Genomic DNA, 19,460 nt, shown 5'->3' with positions numbered 1-19,460 from the left:
GGTCCCATTTGTTTATTTTTGCTTTTATTTCCAATATTCTGGGAGGTGGGTCATAGAGGATCCTGCTGTGATTTATGTCAGAGAGTGTTTTGCCTATGTTCTCCTCTAAGAGTTTTATAGTTTCTGGTCTTACATTTAGATCTTTAATCCATTTTGAGTTTATTTTTGTGTATGGTGTTAGAAGGTGTTCTAGTTTCATACTTTTACAGGTGGTTGACCAGTTTTCCCAGCACCACTTGTTAAAGAGTTTGTCTTTTTTCCATTGTATATCCTTGCCTCCTTTGTCGAAGATAAGTTGTCCATAGGTATGTGGGTTTATCTCTGGGCTTTCAATTCTGTTCCATTGATCTATATTTCTGTCTTTGTGCCAGTACCATACTGTCTTGATGATTGAGGCTTTGTAGTATATTCTGAAGTTAGGCAGGTTGATTCCTGCAGCTCCATTCTTCTTCCTCAAGATTACTTTGGCTATTCGAGGTTTTTTGTATTTCCATACAAATTGTGAAATTATTTATTCTAGCTCTGTGAAAAATACCGTTGGTAGCTTGATAGGGATTGCATTGAATCTATAGATTGCTTTGAGTAGTATAGCCATTTTCACAATATTGAGTCTTCCAATCCATGAGCATGGTATATTTCTCCAGCTATTTGTGTCCTTTTTGATTTCTTTCATCAGTGATTTATGCGTGCATTCTAAGCCGTTCATGGACTGTAGCCCACCAGGCTCCTCTGTCCATGGAATTTTCCAGGCAGGAATGCTGGAGTGATTTGCCATTTCCTCCCCCAAGGAATTTTCCCGACCCAGGAATCCAACCGGAGTGTCCTGCAGCTCCTGCATTGCAGGCGAATTATGTATCAATAGGTGGCGGTAGGAGTTAAAGAACCCCCTTACCAAAGCAGGACAGGACTGAAGTGACTTAGCAGGCACGCACAAGCCACTGGGGAAGCCATTCCTGACTATGGAAGACACAATGACCCTGCATTCACAGACTATATAAGGCAGAGGACCACAGCACAAGGGGCAGTGAACACATGGTGACGTGTTCCCTCCCCGTCCTGGAAGTGAACGTGTCAGTCTCTCAGCCGTGTCTGACTCTTTGCAACCCCTTGGAAGCTGCCAGTCTCCTCTGTCCATGAAATTCTGGAGTTGCCATTCCTGTCTCCAGGGGATCTTCCTGACCCAGGGATCAAACCTGGGTCTCTCACATTGCAGGCAGATTCTTTACCATCTGAGCTATCAGGGACGCCCCTCTTTCCTCTGGGCAATCTTGTTAATATGCAGATCTTCTCTGTGTAGCTGGGTGGAGCCTGAGGTCTCAGCTCTCTTCTCTGCACTCAGGTGATGGGGTGCTGCTGATCCAGAACCACTGGTAGGCTGCAGAGGAGGGCAGGAGTTGAGGTGGGGGGTTGTGAGTGGATTGCAAGGGAGAGAAAGCAGCCAGAGTGGGCCTTGCTCACCCCAGGCACAGGTGGGTGCACCGTGGTAGTCCTTGAGAAGGCTCGGGATTTGTTCAAGCAGTCCTGGCCCCTTGCAGCTACTTTTGACTTCTCCCTTCTTAGAGATTAGGGATTCCCTGGTGTCTTGGGATCATGGTAAAGCACCTGCCTGCAGAGCAGGAGACCCGAGTTCAATTCTGGGGTCAGGAAAATTCCCTGGAGAAGGGAATGGCAACTTATTCCACTGTTGCCTCAAGATTTCCATGGATGGATGAGACTGGCAGAGAGTCGGACATGACTGAGTGACTTTCACTTTCCTTTAAAGATCCACCGAAGTATGGTAATGGCCCTGGACCTGGTCACTGTGTGCAGGAAAATGTCAATGTGTAATGCTGGGCACTGGATGGGATGGGATGGGACCAGCAAATGACCTCCCCAATCTGTCCTTTCCCGAAGTACCAGAGAGATGAGTGGGATCATCTTTTAGGAACGCCCTGAGGAACATAGGGGAGATCCCCCACACCTCTCCCCAGTCTCTCCTCAAGGAGACCCTGGGTCCACTCTGGAGGTGCCCCACAGTGCCTGACACTTCTCCCTCAGCCTTAAGCTTCTTTGTTTCCCATCGGCCAAGGGCAAAGCCTCCCGGCTGCACCACACAGAAGGATTCGCAGGGGCGGGAGGTCCAGTGTCCTGGTGTCTCCGCCAGAGCTGGCAAGTCCTTGGCCCCAAGTGCACAGGCACTCCAGAGATGCTGGCCGGCAGAAGTTTCCTCCCTGCCAGGGCATCTCTCCTTGTCCCTTCTTCAGGACCCCTCAGCGCCCCCTCCATGGGACCATGCAGGCCCTGGTCTCCCCGGTGACCAACGTCATCTTCGTGGCTCTGTTCCTCTTCACTATCCTGCTCATCCTCTACGTGATCCTGTGGTACATTTGATGGGACCTGAACAACGACTACATCTGAAGTAGGTAAACCTCTACCTCAGCCCCCTGAGACCTCAGCCCCCATGAGACCTCAGCCCCATGACCCCGAGTTCATCCCCAGAATCCACGTCTCTTCCAAGAAACCCACACTCTGCCTATGGATTCTGTGTTGCTTCCCAGGACCCCAAGCCCTCTCCCAGTCCTGCAGCCCTCCCTGTACTCTGGGTGCTCACATCTCTGACACCGCACTTCTTTCCAGTGCCCCTCCCCAGATTCCTTGGAGGTTTTGTGGTCTGTGTGCTGACCTGGCATGGAGGGAGGTGCTGTGGTCTCTCTGCTGATGTGGCATGGATGGAGCTGGGGTGGTCTGTGAGCTGACCTGGCTGGATGGAGTTTGGTTGGTTTGTGTGCTGACCTGGCACAGATAGACTTGGTGTTGTCTGTGTGCTGACCTGGCATGGATTGAGGTGGGTGGTTGTGTGCTGAACTGGCGTGGATGGAGCTGGGGTTGTCTTTGTGGTGACCTGGAATGGATGGAGCTGGGGTGGTCTGTGTGCTGACATGACAAGGATGGAGGTGGGGTGGTCCGTCTGCTAACCTGGCATGAATGGAGGTGGGGTGGTCTGTGTGCTGAACTGGCAAAGATGGACCTGGGATGGTCTGTGTGCTGACCTGGCATGCATGGAGGTGGGGTGGTTCTCTGCTGACCTGGCATGGATGGATTTGTGGTGATCCGTGTACTGAAATGGCATAGATGAAGGTGGGGTGGTCTGTGTGCTGACCTGCCATGGATGGAGCTGGTGTGGTCTGTGTGCTGACCTGACAAGGGTGGAGGTGGGGTGGTCTGTGTGCTGACCTGGCAAGGATGGAGGCCAGGTTGTCTGTGTGCTGATTTGGCATGGATGGAAGTGGGGCATTCTCCGTCCCCCTTCTGATGTCTATGTCAGAAACTTTCTCTGTCCCTTTTCTTATGTTAATAAAACTCTGCTACACAAAAACTCTTTAGTGATCAAGCCTGGCCCCTGGTCCCGAAGCTAAATCTTCTTTCTCAGAGACCATGAATTTGACGTCGTTCACCATAAGCAATCAGAGGTGGGTTTGATTTTTCTGCTTGACCCCTTGCCCTTTGTAAATGAGAAACCAGCTTTATGTGTGTGTGAAGTGAGTATTAATTAGCAGCGCACCACTCTGACTCTCATTTTCTTAAACTGAGAGCATCAAAACTATTTTTACAGTGACTTGCATTAGCCCCAGAAGCTCCACACCTTGGCCCCGTGCCTTGCTCCTCCTTCAGAGAGGTTTAGTGGATCTGACTGGCAAGCCCTTGGGAAAGCCTGTGGAGTTCAGTGCTGACAGTGCATTAGTGCCATATGTTGGTCTGTTCATTTACTCTAATGTGTACTTGGAAAAGCCATTATGAGATGTTCTCTTGAGATTTCTTATTCTCCTAATGGTTGATGCAGTGTAGCTTGGAATAGATCCAGAAATCAGTAAGTGGGATGTACTCTACACTTTTTTTTTTTTAACAGAGTTTTATCGCATTTTTACTTGGAAGATAATTACTTCACAATATTTTGATGGTTTCTGCTATACATCAACATGAATCAGCCATAGGTATACAAATGTCCCCTCCCTCTTAAAAACCTCCCTCCCACCGACCTCTGCATGCCACCCCTCTAGGTGTCACAAATTGGGGTCCCTGTGTCATACAGCAAATTCCCACTGGCTATCTACTTTACATGCTGTAGTGTAAGTGCTTCCATTCTAATCTCTCAGTGCATCCCACCCTCTCCTTTCTGCACTGTGTCTGCATCTCTATGTCTCTATGTCTGCATCTCCATTTCTTCCCTGCAAGTAGGTTCATCAGTACCATCTTTCTGAAAGTGAAAGTGAAGTAGCTCATTCGAGTCCTACTCTTTGCAACTCCATAGACTAACTTATCAGGTTCCTCTGTCCATGGGATTTTTCCAGGCAAAGGTACTGGAGTGGGTCGCCATTTCCTTCTCCAACCATCTTTCTATATTCCCTATATATATGCTAATATACAAAATTTGTCTTTCTCTTTATGATTTACTTCACTTTGTGTAGTAGCCTCTAGGTTCATCTACCTCATTAGCAGTGACTCAAATGTGTTCTTTTTAATGGCTGGGTAATAACCCATTGTGTATATGTACCACCACTTCTTTATTCATTCATCTGTTGATGGATCTCTAAGTCGCTTCCATGTTCTAGCTATTGTAAATAGTGCTGCAGTAAACCATGAGGTACATGTGTCTTTTTCAGTTATGGTTTCCTCAGGGTATGTGCACAGTAGTAGCATTGCTATGTCTTACAGTAATTTTAATCCTAGTTTTTAAAGGAATCTCCATACTGTTCTCCATAGTGGCTATATCAGTCTGTATTCCCACCAAGAGTGCAGAAGGGGTCCCCTTTCTTCACACCCTCTCTAGCATTTATTGTTTGTGGACTTTGATGATAGCCATTCTGACCACTGTTAGATGGCACCTCACTGTAGTTTGATTTGCATTTCTCTAATAATGAGCAATGCTGACCATCTTTTCATGTGTGTTTTAGTCATCAGTATGTCTTATTGGAGAAATGTCTGTTTAGGTCTTCTGTCCACTTGTTGATTGGGTTGTTTGTTTTTCCTTTATTGAGCTGCATGAGCTGCTTGTATATTTTGGAGGTCAGCTCTTTGTCAGTTGTTTGATATGCTATTGTTTTCTCCAATACTGAGGGCTGTATTTTCACCTTGCTTATAGTTTCCTTTGTTGTGCAAAACGTTTAAGTTACTTAGATCCCATTTGTTTATTTTTGTTTTTATTTTCATTACCCTAGGAGATGGGTTGTAGAGGATCTTGCTATGGTTGATGTCAAAGAGTATTCTGTCTATGTTTTCCTCTAAGAGTAATATAGTTTCTGCTCTTACATTTAGATCTTTAATCCATTTTGAGCTTACTTTTGTGTATGGTGTTAGAAAGTGTTCTAATTTCATTCTTTTACACGTAGCTGCCCAGTTTTTCCAGCACCACTCATTGGAGAGACTGTCTTTTCTCCATTGTATACTTTTGTCTCTTTTGTCAAAGATAAGGTGCCCATAGGTGTGTGGATTTATCTCCAGGCTTTCTATTTTGTTCTCTTGGTCTATATTTCTATTTTTGTGCCAGTACCATACTGTCTTGATGATTGGAGCTTTGTAGTATTGTAGTAAAGTCTGAAGTCAGGACTGTAGACTTTGGTTGATTGTGGTGGCTGATTGTGATGGTCTATTCCTTCAGCTCCATTCTTCTTTCTCAAGATTGCTTTGGCTATTCAGGGTCTTTTGTGTTTCCATACAGACTATGATATTATTTGTTGTAGTTCTGTGAAAAAAATAACATTGGTACTTTGATAGGGATTGCATTGAATTTATAGATTGCTTTGGGTAGTATAGTCATTTTCACAATATTGATTCTTCCAATCCAAGAACATGGTGCATCTCTCCATCAGTGTCGTCTTCGCTTTCTTTCATCAGTGTCTAACAGTTTTCTGTATACAGGCCTTTTGTCTCTTTAGGTAAGTTTGCACCTGATTATTTTATTCTTCTTGTTGCAACAGTGAATGGGATTGTTTCCTTAATTTCTCTTTCTGACTTTCCATTGTAAGTGTATAGGAATGCAAGGGATTTCTGTGTATTAATTTTATATCCTACAACTTTGGTAAATTCATTGATTAGTACTAGTAATTTTCTGGTGGCACCTTTAAGATTTTCTATGTTAGGAATCATGCCATCTACAAACAGAGTTTGACTTCTTCTTCTGCAATCTGGATTCCTTTTATTTCTTTTTCTTCTCTGCTGTGGCTAGGACTTCCAAAACTATGTTGAATAGTGGTGACAAGTGGGCACCCTTATCCTGTTCCTGATTTTAGAGGAAATGTTTGCAATAATCACCATTAAGAATAATGTTTGCTGTGCGTTTATTGTATGTTGCCTTTGTTATGTTGAGGTACATTCCTTCTATGCCCAGTTTCTAGACAGTTTTTAAAATCATAAATGTATGCTAAATTTTGTCAAATACTTTCTCTGCATCTACTGAGATGATCATATGCTTTTTATCTTTCAATATGTTCATATGATGTATCACATTGATTGATTTGTGTATATGGAAGAATCCTTGCATTCCTAGGATAAAGCCCATTTGATCATGATGTATGATCTTTTTAATGTGTTGGATTCTGTTTGCTAAAATTTTGTTGAGGATTTTTGCATCTGTGTTCATCAGTGATACTGGCCTGTAACTTTCTTTTGTGTGTGTGTGTGGTATCTTTGGTTTTGGTATCATAGAATGAGTTTGGGAGTTTTCCTTCCTCTGCAATTTTCTTGAAGAGTTTTGGTAGGATAGATGTTAGCTCTTCTCTAACTTTCGGTAGAATTCATCCATGAAGCCGTGTGGTCCTGGGCTTTTGTTTACTGGAAGATTTTTGATTACAGTTTTCAATTTCCATGTTTGTGGTTGGTCTGTTCATTTTTTCTATTTCTTCTTGGTTAAATTTTGGAAGGTTATACTTTTTTAAGATTTGTCCCTTTTTTCCCCAGGTTGTCCATTTTATGGCATAGAGTTGCTCATAGTAGTCTCTTATGATCTTCTGTATTTCTATTTTTTTGTTTTTATTGTAACTTCTTTTTCATTTCTTATGTTATTGATTTGAATCTTCTCTTTTTTGTTTTCTTGGTGAGTCTAGCTAACAAATTGTCAATTCTCTTTATCTTCTCAAAGCACCAGCTTTTAGTTTTATTGATCTTTGCTACTGTCTCCATTTATTTTTCATTTATTTCTGCTGTTTCTTTTTTGTTTCTTTCTGCTCATAAATCTTGATGATTTCTTTACTTGTACTTAGGATTTGTTGTTGTTGTTGTTGTTCTAGTTGCTTTAGGTATAAAATTAGATGATTTGATAGTTTCTTGAGGTAGGTTTGTATTGCTATAAAGTTCATTCTTAGCATATCTTTTACTGAATCCCATAGGTTTTGCTTGTTGTGTTTTCATTGTCATTTATTTCTAGGCACATTTTGGTTTTCTTTTTGATTTCTTCAGTGATCTGTTGGTTATTCAGAAGCATGTTGTTTAGCCTCCATGTGTTTATAGTTCTGTTTTGAGTTTTTTTATAGGTGATGTGTAATCTTACAGAGTTGTGGTAGTAGAAGATGCTTGAAATAATTTCAGTTTTTAAAAACTTACCAAGGCTTGATTTGTGGCCTAGTATGTGATCTGTCCTGGAGAGTGTTCCATGTGCAATTGAGAAAAAAGTGAAATGTATTGTTTTGGGATGAAATGCCCTGTAGGTATCAATTAGGTCTAACTGGTCCAATGTATCATTTAAAACCTGTGTTTCAGTGTGGAGATTTCTTTAAAAACTGGAAATAGAACTGCCATATGACCCAGCAATACCACTTCTGGGCATACACACTGAGGAATCCAGATCTGAAAGAGACACGTGCACCCCAATGTTCATCGCAGCACTGTTTATAATAGCCAGGACATGGAAGCAACCTAGATGCCCATCAGCAGATGAATGGATAAGGAAGCTGTGGTACATATACACCATGGAATATTACTCAGCCATTAAAAAGAATTCATTTGAATCAGTTCTAATGAGATGGATGAAACTGGAGCCCATTATACAGAGTGAAGTAAGCCAGAAAGATAAAGATCATTACAGCATACTAACACATATATATGGAATTTAGAAAGATGGTAACGATAACCCTATATGCAAAACAGAAAAAGAGACACAGATGTACAGAACAGACTTTTGAACTCTGTGGGAGAAGGTGAGGGTGGGATGTTTCGAAAGAACAGCATGTATATTATCTATGGTGAAACAGATCACCAGCCCAGGTGGGATGCATGAGAAGAGTGCTCGGGCCTGGTGCACTGGGAGGACCCAGAGGAGTCGGGTGGAGAGGGAGGGGGGAGGGGGGATCGGGGATGGGGAATACGTGTAACTCTATGGCTGATTCATGTCAATGTATGACAAAAATCACTGAAATGTGAAGTAATTAGCCTCCAACTAATAAAAAAAATTTTTTTAATAAAAAAATAAAATAAATAAAAAATAAAAAACCTGTGTTTCCTTATTAATTATCTGTCTGGATGATCTGTCCATTGGTGTGAGTAGGGTATTCAGTCTCCCACTATTATTGTGTTACTGTCAATTTCTCCTTTAATAATTGTTAGCATTTGCTTTATGTATTGAGATGCTCATATGTTGGGTGCATATATATTTATAATTGTTATATTTTCTTCTTGGATTGATCCTTCAATCATTATGTAGTGTCCTTCTTTGTGTCTTGAAATCTTCTTTATTTTAGAGTCTACTCTACCTTATATGAGTATTGCTACTTTCGTTTTTGATTTCCATTTGCATGGAATATCTTTTTCCAGTCCCTCACTTTCAGTCTGTACACATCCCTGGGTCTCAGGTGGGTTTATTGTAGACAGCATATATCGGGGTCTTGTATTTGTATCCATTCAGCCAGTCTGTATGTTTTGGTTGGAGTATTTAGCCCATTTACATTTAAGGTAATTACTGATATGTGTATCCTGTTACCATTCACTTTATTGTTTTGGGTTTGTTTTTGTGGCCTCTTTTTTGTGTTTCCTATCAAGAGAAGTTCCTTTAGCATTTGTGGAAGAGCTAGTTTTGTGGTGCGGAATTGTCCTAGCTTTTGCTTGTCTGTAAAGCTTTTGATTTTTCCTTTGAGTCTCAATGAGATCCTTGCTGGATAGAGTAATCTGGGTTGTACGTGTTTCCCAATCATCACTTAAGTATGTTCTTCCATTCCTTCTTGGAGAAGGCAATGGCAACCCACTCCAGTACTCTTGCCTGGAAAATCCCATCGGCAGAGGAGTCTGGTGGGCTGCAGTCCATGGGGTCGTGAAGAGTCGGACACGACTGAGCAACTTCACTTTCACTTTTCACTTTCATGCACTGGAGAAGGAAATGGCAGCCCACTCCAGTGTTCTTTCCTGGAGAATCCCAGGGACGGCAGAGCCTGGTGGTCTGCCATCTATGGGGTCGCACAGAGTCAGACACGACTGAAGCGACTTAGCAGCAGCAGCAGCAGTAGCCATTCCTTCTGGCCTGCACGGTTTCTGTTGAAAGATCAGCTGCTCACCTTATGGAGATCCCCTTGTGTGTTATTTGTTGCTTTTCCCTTGCTGCTTTTTGTGTTTAATTTTTGTTAGTTTGATGTCTTGGCATGTTTCCCCTTGGGTTTATCCTATGTGGGACTCTCTGGGCTTTGTGGGCTTGGGTGGCTATTTCCCTTCCCATTTTAGAGAAGTTTTTAACTATAATCTCCTCAAATATTTTCTCATACGCTTTCCTTTTGTCGTCTTCTTTTGGGAAGCTATGATTTGAATGTTGTTATGTTTAATGTTGTGCCATAGGTCTCTGAGACTGTCCTCATTATTTTTTATTCTTTTTTCTTTATTATGTTCTATTTCAGTTATTTCAACCATTCTGTCTTCCAGCTCACATATTCGTTCTTCTGCTTTAGAGACTGTGTTGACTTGCTCCAGGGTGCTTTTTTCCCCCTTTATTTTTCCCCCCCCCCCCTTTATTTTTAATAGAAGGATACTTGCTTTACAAAATTGTGTTGGTTTCTGCAATGCATGCACATGAATCAGCCATAGGTATACGTATGACCCTCCCTCTTGAACCTCCTTCCCACCTCTCATCCCATTCCACTCCTCTTGGTTGTCACAGAGCCCAGTTTGAGTTCCCTGAATCATGCAGCATATCCCCACTGGTCATCTATTTTACATATGGTAGTGTATATGTTTCCATGCTATTCTCACAATTTCCTTCCTGCCCCCATCCTTTCTTCACAATTTTGTTCTCTATGTGTGTGTCTCCTTTGTTGCCCTACAAAAGTTTCATTGGTGCCATTTTCTAGATTTCCAAAATATGTGTTAATATATATTGGTTTTTCTCATTCTAACTTGCTTCACCTCTTTAATAGGCTGTATGTTCATCTACCTCATTATCACTGACTCAAATGTATTCCTTTTTATGGCTGAATAATATTCCATTATATATATGTACCACAACTTCTTTATCCATTCATTGATGGACATCTAGATTGCTTCCATGTTCTAGCTATTGGAAATAGTGCTGCAGTGTACATTAGGATACGTGTGTCTTTTTCAAAGATGGTTTTTCCAGTGGTTTTAATCTGTTATTCCATTGTTCATTGTTGATTGTTTATGCTTTAATTCTTCAAGGTGCATGTTGAACATTTCTTGCATCTTCTCAATCTGTGTCTTTAGTCTATCCATGCCTCCATTTTATTTCCAGAAGTTTGGATCATCTCTACTATCATTCCTCTGAATTCTTTTTCAGGTAGATTGCCTATTTCCTGTTCAGTTGTTCAATCCTGTGGGTTTTAATCATGTTCCTTCATCTGCTGGATGTTTCTCTGTCATTTCATTTTGTTTAATTTACTGCATTTGAGCTCTCTTATTTGCAGGTTGAAAGGCTGTAGTTCCTCTTAACTATGGAGTCTGCCTCCCCTGAGTGGGGTTGGACCAATGCCTTGTGAAGGTTTTCTGGTTGGGAGGATCTGTATTTGTGTTCTGGTGGGTGGAGCTAGATCTTGTCGTTCTGAAGGGCAGTGGCTGGGTCCGGTAGTGTGGTTTGGGGTATCTGTGAGCTCAGTATGGCTTTGGGAAGCCTGTCTGTCAACATGCAAGGTTGTGCCCCTATTTGGCTGAAGGATAGGCAAGGGGTGTTTGGCACTACAGCTTGCTGGCTTTTGGGTTGGCTTAGTCTTAGTGTTGAGATGGAGGCCTTTGGGAGGGCACTTGCCTATTAATGTTCTATGGGGCTGGGAGTTCTCTCTAGTGATCCAAAGTCCTGGAGTTGTTAACCTTCAGCCATTTCCTTCTCCAGGGGATCATCATCACCAAGGCATCAAAGCCATGTCCCTTGCATTGCAGGCAGATTCTTTACTGTCTGAGCCCCCAGGGAAGCCCCTAAAGAATGCCTCATGCTAATTAAATATTCAACAAATACGTGTTGAAAATGAAGAGTATAGTCATGAGTAGCAGAGATTGATTATCATGATGATTACTGTTGTTATTTCACAAATTTTGCTGTCAGATTATAGCAGAAATGTGTATGGTAGGATGTAGGAACACAGTACAGTTTCCAACTGTGTATTCATCTGAAAGTTTCTACGGTGATGGCAGGTCCTCAGTTACCTTCTAAAGACAGTGACAGGATTTCATTGCTTTGTATTCTCTCTCTCTCTCTCTCTCTCTCTCTCTCTCTCTCTACCTTCCTTCACTTTCTCACCTACTCATGGTTGTTGAGTAGTGGCTAAGTCATGTCAGCCTCTTTGCGAACCTATTGACTGTGGCCCACCAGGCTCTTCTATCCATAGGATTTCCCAGCGAAAAGCAAGGTTTTGGTAAAGAGCACAGGGGCAGAGACCTCTGAGGACACAGGGATGGGAAGGCCCACCAGGAGGGGATGAGGGTCAGAAAGTTTTGGGTTTATGTGATGTCTGGGCAGGAACCACAGCTCCCAGGCCTGGCCGTGGACACTACCCAGCATCCCTTCTCCCTGCCGTCTGTCTGCCCAGCCCCACTTTTGTCAGAAATGCTGAGGTCTAGACTGTGGTAGTTGTTGGGCTTTAGATACAGCTGTCTGCTTGCGAGTGTGTGGGAGGGATGGAGTGCTCTTAATGATTCATTACAACTCTGGAAAGCGGGACCTAGAGGCTGGGGTTAATCTGGCTCCAAGGAGTTGAGGGACCTATATTGGTCCCAGGGCCAGAGGCCAGACCAGAGCTGCTGAAAAAAGAGCCCAGAGAATTTCTTGAAAAACCTGTGAAATTGGTTATTAGGAACCAACACTGAAAAGACTACAAATTGAAACCTGATATAAACTAAAATGTGAAACAAATGTAAGGTATTGTTGTCACTGGTGTTTCATAGATAGATGGATTAAATGTGTTCCATAATCAGCACGTTTATCCCAGAAATTTTAGGTATATTTCCAACACATAGCATCACAACTTCATGGAAGGTATCTTCCATTTTCACAAAAATGAGGCGTGACACTTTGCTGGGAAAGAGGCTTGAGCTGGAATGCCCAGCTCCAGGGCACATGGAGGCTTAGTAGTGTTTGTTCCCAAGTCCCTGGAGGCCTGGATCCTGCTGGGGAGTCTGGTCCAAGCCAGAACAAAGCAGACAGTAAATGTTTAAAAAGAATTCAATGCTGGGCACCATGCCAGGCTCTTTCTAGTCCACCCTAGTCGAGCAGTGGTACTGAAGCCTGGTTAAGCTCCAGGGATGGGGTAGCAGCCCCAGTCAGGGAGGCTGGGGGCAATAAAATAGGCACTGGTTTTCTTTCCTTCTCTTTTATGTCATGCCTGTGCTATGTTGCAATATATTCAATTTGCAGTGCTGTGACTGTTATCAGCACACAGCCACCTGATTCAGGTATGATGAATCTATGGGAGATCTATACCCTTTGTTAGACTTTTTGCCCTAGAAGTCAAGCAGATGGCTGAGTATCAGGTCCTTGTGGACCTGTGCATGTGAGATTCAGGTTTTGTGTATACAGTGAAAGACTGTTTGTATGGATGCTCTCCTAGAGTTACACATTCCTGGGTTAGAGATACAGATTTCTGTGTTTATGTAGAAGGAAGGAAGAAAGGGTCCCTGGAAGTTCACCATGGATATCCTGGAGGTTCAGCAGAAGGCAGGCCTCAGGAACCTCGTCCTGAAGCTCAAGGTATAGACACAGGCCAACTCCCTTTAGAAGGAGGAGGTGCAGTTCAGCAAGGTGCTGGTGGCCTCCAACCTGGACCCTTTGGCCCTTACCCTCATGTCCTGCAAGCTGGAGGCAGGCCTTGAAGGCTGCAACTGGGACTCTGTCCCTCCACTGCAGACCCTCAGTCAACCTTGGTGAGGGGGGGAGGGCAGTCGTGGTTTCCTGGCCAGAGCACCCAGGCCAGTGTGCACCGTGGTTTCCTGGCTCCAGTGTCAAGGTCTCCCCAGCGCCTCCCTGGCCTTCCAGCCATCCTAGCCTGAGTCCACTGCCTGCCTCAGCTAGGCATCTTAGCTAAGGCCACGGCTGCCGTCCACCTGGAAACTAAGATGAGCTGGAAGAGGCCATGGCAGGAGAGGCAGGTCTGTGGTGGCTTGTGTGGTGGGTGCTGGGAAGGTTTTTCCGGGAGGCACTTCTGGATGCAGGCTGAGCGTCGATTCCCTGGTGCCTCCGTGGTGGTCTGTGGCATTCTCCTGGGTTGGCTGTTCTGGTCACTGGGCACTGCCAGGAAGGGACAGATGAGGCCTCAGTGCCCAGGAGCCAGGAGGCACCTGACAGAGACCTTGCCCAGATCTGGGCCTCGTTCCTCTGCCCCTTGACCTGGGAGATGTCACAGAAAGAGTGGGTGATGTGGCCAGGGGTCTCTGGTGTAGCCAGGCCTGGCTCTGGGATCCTGGCTAGCTGGGTGACCTGAGACAGCTGGACCTCTTGGGGTCTGGGGTTGGACACACACTTGGGTCTCACTCTGAGGCCTTCCCATGGCAGTCCCTCCTGTGTGGATGTCCCCACAGTGGATCCAGGCTGCGCTTCCCTGACACCTTCCTCTCCTCAGACATTCTGGAATCAAAGAACAGCACCATCAAGGATGTGCAGTATGAGCTGGCCCATGTCTGCAAGGTGCGGGAAGCCCCCACCCCTCTCTCACCCAGGACCCAACTGATCTTGATGTCAGGGTGCTGACGCAGTCTGAGGCCATATGTGCCTGCCCAGGGTCACCAGGCCTGCGTGTGGCCCAGAGTCTCTGCTGCTGCCACCCAGTGCACATCCTGCCTGATGTCCTGGGTGAAACTTACTCTGGCAGCATGCTGCTAACCTGGCCTCTGGGGCAGTTGTGGGGGTGCGGGGTCCTCTCTGCTCCCTCAGGTGAATGTCCGTGTCCTCCATGCAGGGGCAGTTCGAGCTCTGGCCTTTTTCAACCACTCACAGAGACTTCCTACACAGTGCTCTGACCCTGGTACTGTCTGAGTCCTTCACCGAGCATCTCCAGCTCCCCAGCCGAGCCCATAGCTCTGTCAGAGCTGAGCTTGTGGGGAACATAGATACAGTGCTGCCTGCAGAGAGCAGATACCCCACAAGTGTGACTCAGACATGAGCCCTGGGTCTTGGAACCCCAGGTTAAGGCAGTGCTGTCATGGGCCCTCGCTCTCTGGTGACCAAATCCCCCAGCCTTCCCAGCCCAGGGGGCCCTCCCTGGTGCTCTGAGAACCCCCATATGACCTCACACAAAATTAGGGCCATGCACTGGGTGCGTGTGGCTCTTGGGAGAACTTCCATAACCCACATCTGATTGTCAGGAGGGCTGAACCCCAGAGAAGGACCAGGACTGGGGCTCAGCCCCTGAGTTCTCCTGGAACCCAGTCCTCACTCACCCTTCCCTCTCAGCTCCAGCACTTTGTCTTGAATGCGTTGGGGACAAGGGGGCCCTCTGAGCTTTCTTCCTGAGTCAGGTCAGGCTCTCAGCATGTAATGTGCTCTGCTCTTGAAAGGCTTACCACCACCTTTTGAAAAAGAGTGGGGGGACAGATATCCTGTTTGCACGGGTCCTGCCAGCACTGTTACCCAGATCTCAGCTTTTCTCAGAAGGGGGAATGGAATAGATGGCGACAGACACGGTGGAAAGGGTGGTCCTTTGGAAGGCAGGGACGGTGAGCCTGAGTGACAAATGCCCGAGGGGACCAGGAATTCTGAGGACACCCTGTCTTCAGCCTCCCCAGCATGAATCAGGGACGTTACCTGAGGTCCCACACATGAAGTGGTTGGATAGCCCCTGTGAAGGGTCATACTCGAGTCAAACTGCTTCTGGACAGTAGGGAAGTCCCTGGCTACCGTTTGGCTGAGCTGGGGAGTGTCTGTCACCTGCTCGCCTGGACTTGCATTCACGGGAGTGGAGACTCAGTGACTTCGATCCACTTGGCCACCTGCTGGGTGAATGGGGGCTTGTGGACACTCAGCTGCACAGTCTCCATGGGGCTGTTGAGAGGCACTGTGTGACTGCTCCAGTTGGGGGCCACTTACTGCACTCTTGCTGCCCCAAATCTAGGTCTGGAGGTCAATTCCAATGAGAAGCTACTTTCAGACTTCAGCTCACATCCCAGGAAATAGTCTTCCAACCTAAGCAGGTCATTCGGGGTTTCCTGTGTTAGTGCTCACAGCTCCCATCCCCTAGAGAGTGTGCCTGACCTGGGGACACATGCCCTCTGCTGCTAAAAGTGACATTAGACTGTGCTCCCAGGGATGGACCACAAGGGGTGATGAGAAAACTGCCCTACTTGCTTGGAGGCACTCTGCCCCCAGCCCCTGCCTTCTCTGCACTCAGGTATGGAATGTGAAAGAGCAGGAGGGGGAACTTGGGTCCCCAGTGAGACCCTCTCAGCAAATCTGGGCCTTGGTTGGGCTTGGAGGATGTGACTGAGAGTTTGCTGGACAGGATGCCACATTTAGAAGGCCTCCTGCAGTGTAAGTTTCAGGGCTACATAGCAACTAAGTGCAGAACATGGTGCCTGAGCTGACATCTGTGGATCCTGCAGGCTGAACGCTGAACCCTGAATGTTGGAAGATTGTCTGGAGTCACAGGACATGCTTGCTGTCTCTGCTGAGATGATCTCAATGGGGACCCAGGATCCCCCTCCTACTCTCTAGCAGCCATCAAAGTGCAGCCACTCCCCACTGTAAGCCTTAAGGAAACTCTGGAAGTAGAAGAATACCTGCTCTCTAGCAACCATCAGACAGCAGCCACTCCCCACTGTGAACCCTGAGGAAACTCGGGAAGGAGAATACTTTTCTTCCAGAAGCCAGCAGGCTGCAACCATTTTTCATGGTGAGCCCTGAAGAAACTCGAGAAGGAGAATACCTGCTCTCTACCAGCCATCAGACTGCAGCCACTCCCCACGGCGAACCCTGAGGAAACTCGGGAAGGAGAAGACAGGATACTGGTTCTAGGTAGTAAAGTGTGTATCAGAGGGAATGATTTCAGTAAGATGGCTGGTGCATCTTCCCATACATGGAAAAGTGCTAAATTCCTTAACTTTAGATGCAGCCTCTTGGGTTTGAAATCTTAAAAGATTCTTACTGAATAAAACATAACTGTCAACACCTAGGTTATAAAGATTTTTATGTCTACACAAATCAAGTAGAGACTTTCAATCAACAACAAAAGAAAACAAATATCAACATTCAGAACACTGGCACCAGTGGTGGATACTCCCCAAAAGATGCAGCTTGTGGAGCAATTAGAATAATCATAACCCCTTTGTCCATAAGATTATGGAATGGACACTGATACTGGGTGATTGTTATAGGGAAGAACAAAATCTGATTCCATGTTGAATGTTTTACTTTAACCTTTGTTTCCTGGTGGATTGTTTACTACAAGGATACTGTCCATACATAATGGCCTGTCTCAGGAAACCCTGCCCCTCTGCCTTTGTTTAGGACCTGTTCATCTGTGGATGGCTAGACGAAAGGAGAAAGTTACACATCTCCTGCCAAGACTGGCCATTCCAGGAGATATTTGCCAGATTAATGGCCTTTTTACTTTATTTCTTCACCTCCCCAGCTCTGTGTTCTATAAAAGACACTGGCATCCAGACCCTGACAAGATGGTTTCTTGAAGATATTAGTCAGCTATCTTCTCAGTCTTTCAGCTTTCCAAGTAAAGTTGTATTCCTTGCCTCAGCACCTCGCCTCTGAGGCAAGCAGAGCGAGCTTGGACTTGATAACAATCCCACATGCCCTGCAGTCAAAAAATCAAAACATAAAATGGAAGCAATATTGTAACAAATTCAATAAGGACTCTGAAAATGGACCATATCAAAAAGATCTGAAATCAAAAACCAAAAGGAACTCAGCGGTTGTCTGAAATATTTATAAAGGAGTTAGTGTCCCTCTTGCCCATACCTCCTGAAGCCACACTGGACTGTTTGGCCCTGTCTATTCAAGATACCCTCTCTGGATCCCAGGTGGAGGTGCTCTGCCCCCATTGCCCACCTGGGTCTCAGGTGGTAGAAGACACACAACCTAGGAGGTTTCTTCTGTGGTCCAGGGGAGTGTCACACCAGCCACCCTGTCTCCCTGCCCATAATAAATAAGGAGGGTTGTCAGCACCTGGACATGTGATGTCGTGGGCACCTGGACTGCTTTGTCCTTGTGAGATTTGATGTGAAGATAACACAGAAAGTGAACCAGCCAAGAAGGATCCAGTCAGGAATAAACCCCTCTTCACAGGGACCCTGTGAGACCCAAGCACTCACTCTGCCCACCCTGTTCTGACTTTTGGGAACTGCCTTTTGTCATTCTCTGGGCAGGAGGTGGAAAGGACAACCCAGTCTCTCTTCAACCTCCTGGAACCCAGATGAGCACTGGGGGCAGCAGCACTGCCACCTGGATTCCAGACAGGGTGTTCTGAATGGACAAGGCCTAACCATTCAGTGAGGTGGGCCCTTGTCCGTAGTGCACTGACCTGCTGCAGGGTCTCGGGTTTCCTGGCATCCAACTCACCCATTTTCAACCACAGCTTGAGGTGTCTTGGGAGCCCCTCATTAGTGGGCACTCAGGAGTACACAGTTGCATGCCCAGTGAGAAGGAAGAGAAGCAGGTGGGGCAGGGGTCCAGCATGGAGTGTCCAAGGTCCCTCTGCTCCCCCCAAGAACACCCAGCCCCACCTGCCATGGCCTTTCTCCTCTTTAGTATGTGACTTTGTGGTTGATGTTGCCAAACACCTTCCTCTGGAAGAGAAGGCTCCATGACCATGGAAGGGGTAGAGGGGAGGAGGTGCTGTAGCCTTAAAGGAAGCTTGGCTTCCTTGAACTTTCTTGAGCCCTGAACATACTGCCTATTAAACCTGTACCAACCGAGGCCAAGATCCAGACAGATGCTCTGTGGAAACACTTTTTGTGTCCAACAAGAGAAACAACTGAGGCCAAGATCTGGGCAGATTCTCTGAGGAAATGCTTTTCATGTCCAACAGGAGAACCAACTGAGGCCAAGATCCAGGCCGATTTTCTGTGGAAATTCTTTTCATGTCCAGCATGAGGACCAACTGAGGTCAAGATACAGGCAGATTCTCTATGGAAACACTTCTTATGTCCAATAAGAGAAGCAACTGAGGCCAGGTTCTGGACAGATTCTCTGCAGAAACATGTTTTGTGTCCAACAACAGAGCCAACTTAGGCCAAGATACAGGCAGATTCTCTCTGGAAACACTATTCGTGTCCAAGAAGAGGACCAACTGAGGCCAAGATCTGGCAGGTTCTCCATGAACTTTTCATGTCCAACAAGAGAGGATTTGTTAACCCACAGCTGAACCCCGAGACGTGGGATGTGTTGTAACTGTGGAAACAGCAGAGAAGGTGTTTGAGAGGCTTCTTCCCAGGTGGCTCCCCTGAGGCCCACTGAAGTTACTGGACCAGAGGGGGAGAACTCGCACTTCTCTCCTCATTGCAGGCCAGACTGTGCCCCCAACCTCACAGACCCGCTCCTCCACCTCCCTCTGAGTTCAACAGAAACCTCCAGGTCACGAGGCCAAAGTGCAGTCTTCTTGGTGAGCCGAACAGAGGCTGGTGGGATGGTGGGTGGAGGCTGAAAGCTTTCGTAGAAGAAAAACACGCACGTGTGGTGGCCAGATGCTGCAGTAATTGGTGTTCCCTACACATTTATGGGTGGATTTTAGTTTCTGTAATTTCTAAACTTCTTTTTTTTTTTTAAACAACTGCATATTATGAGAAAAATTTTGCTATCAACCATGAGAACTTGCAAAATAAGATCTTTAAGTTTTTTATTTATTTATTTGTTTATTTTTTGCTAAAATGTTACAGGAGTTTTCTCTTGGTGAGAGATGAACAGCCTCTTACTTTTAAATATTACTTTAATTGGCTGCACTGGGTCTTAGTTGTGGCTTGCAGGTTCTTCAGTTGCAGCATGTGGGATCTAGTGTGCTGACCAGGGATTTAACCCAGCCCCCTGTGTTGGGAGCTCAGAGTCTTAGTGTCTGGACCAGCAAGGA

General features: G+C 45.7%; 1 protein-coding gene across 1 annotated transcript in view; it reads left to right on the top strand.

Moving 5' to 3' along the window:
- The first annotated feature begins 13,084 nt into the window (after positions 1–13,084).
- LOC136154763 (PAX-interacting protein 1-like) overlaps positions 13,085–19,460 on the top strand; it is a 46,727-nt gene continuing 40,351 nt past the window's right edge. The window contains 3 exon segments of the mRNA XM_065916919.1: positions 13,085–13,144; positions 13,250–13,317; positions 13,972–14,077. Coding sequence (XP_065772991.1) covers positions 13,085–13,144; positions 13,250–13,317; positions 13,972–14,077 — 234 coding nt within the window.

Source organism: Muntiacus reevesi, chromosome X (genome assembly GCF_963930625.1).
Source record: "Muntiacus reevesi chromosome X, mMunRee1.1, whole genome shotgun sequence".
Classification (NCBI taxonomy): domain Eukaryota; kingdom Metazoa; phylum Chordata; class Mammalia; order Artiodactyla; family Cervidae; genus Muntiacus; species Muntiacus reevesi.
This window is presented reverse-complemented; position numbering and strand designations above follow the sequence as displayed.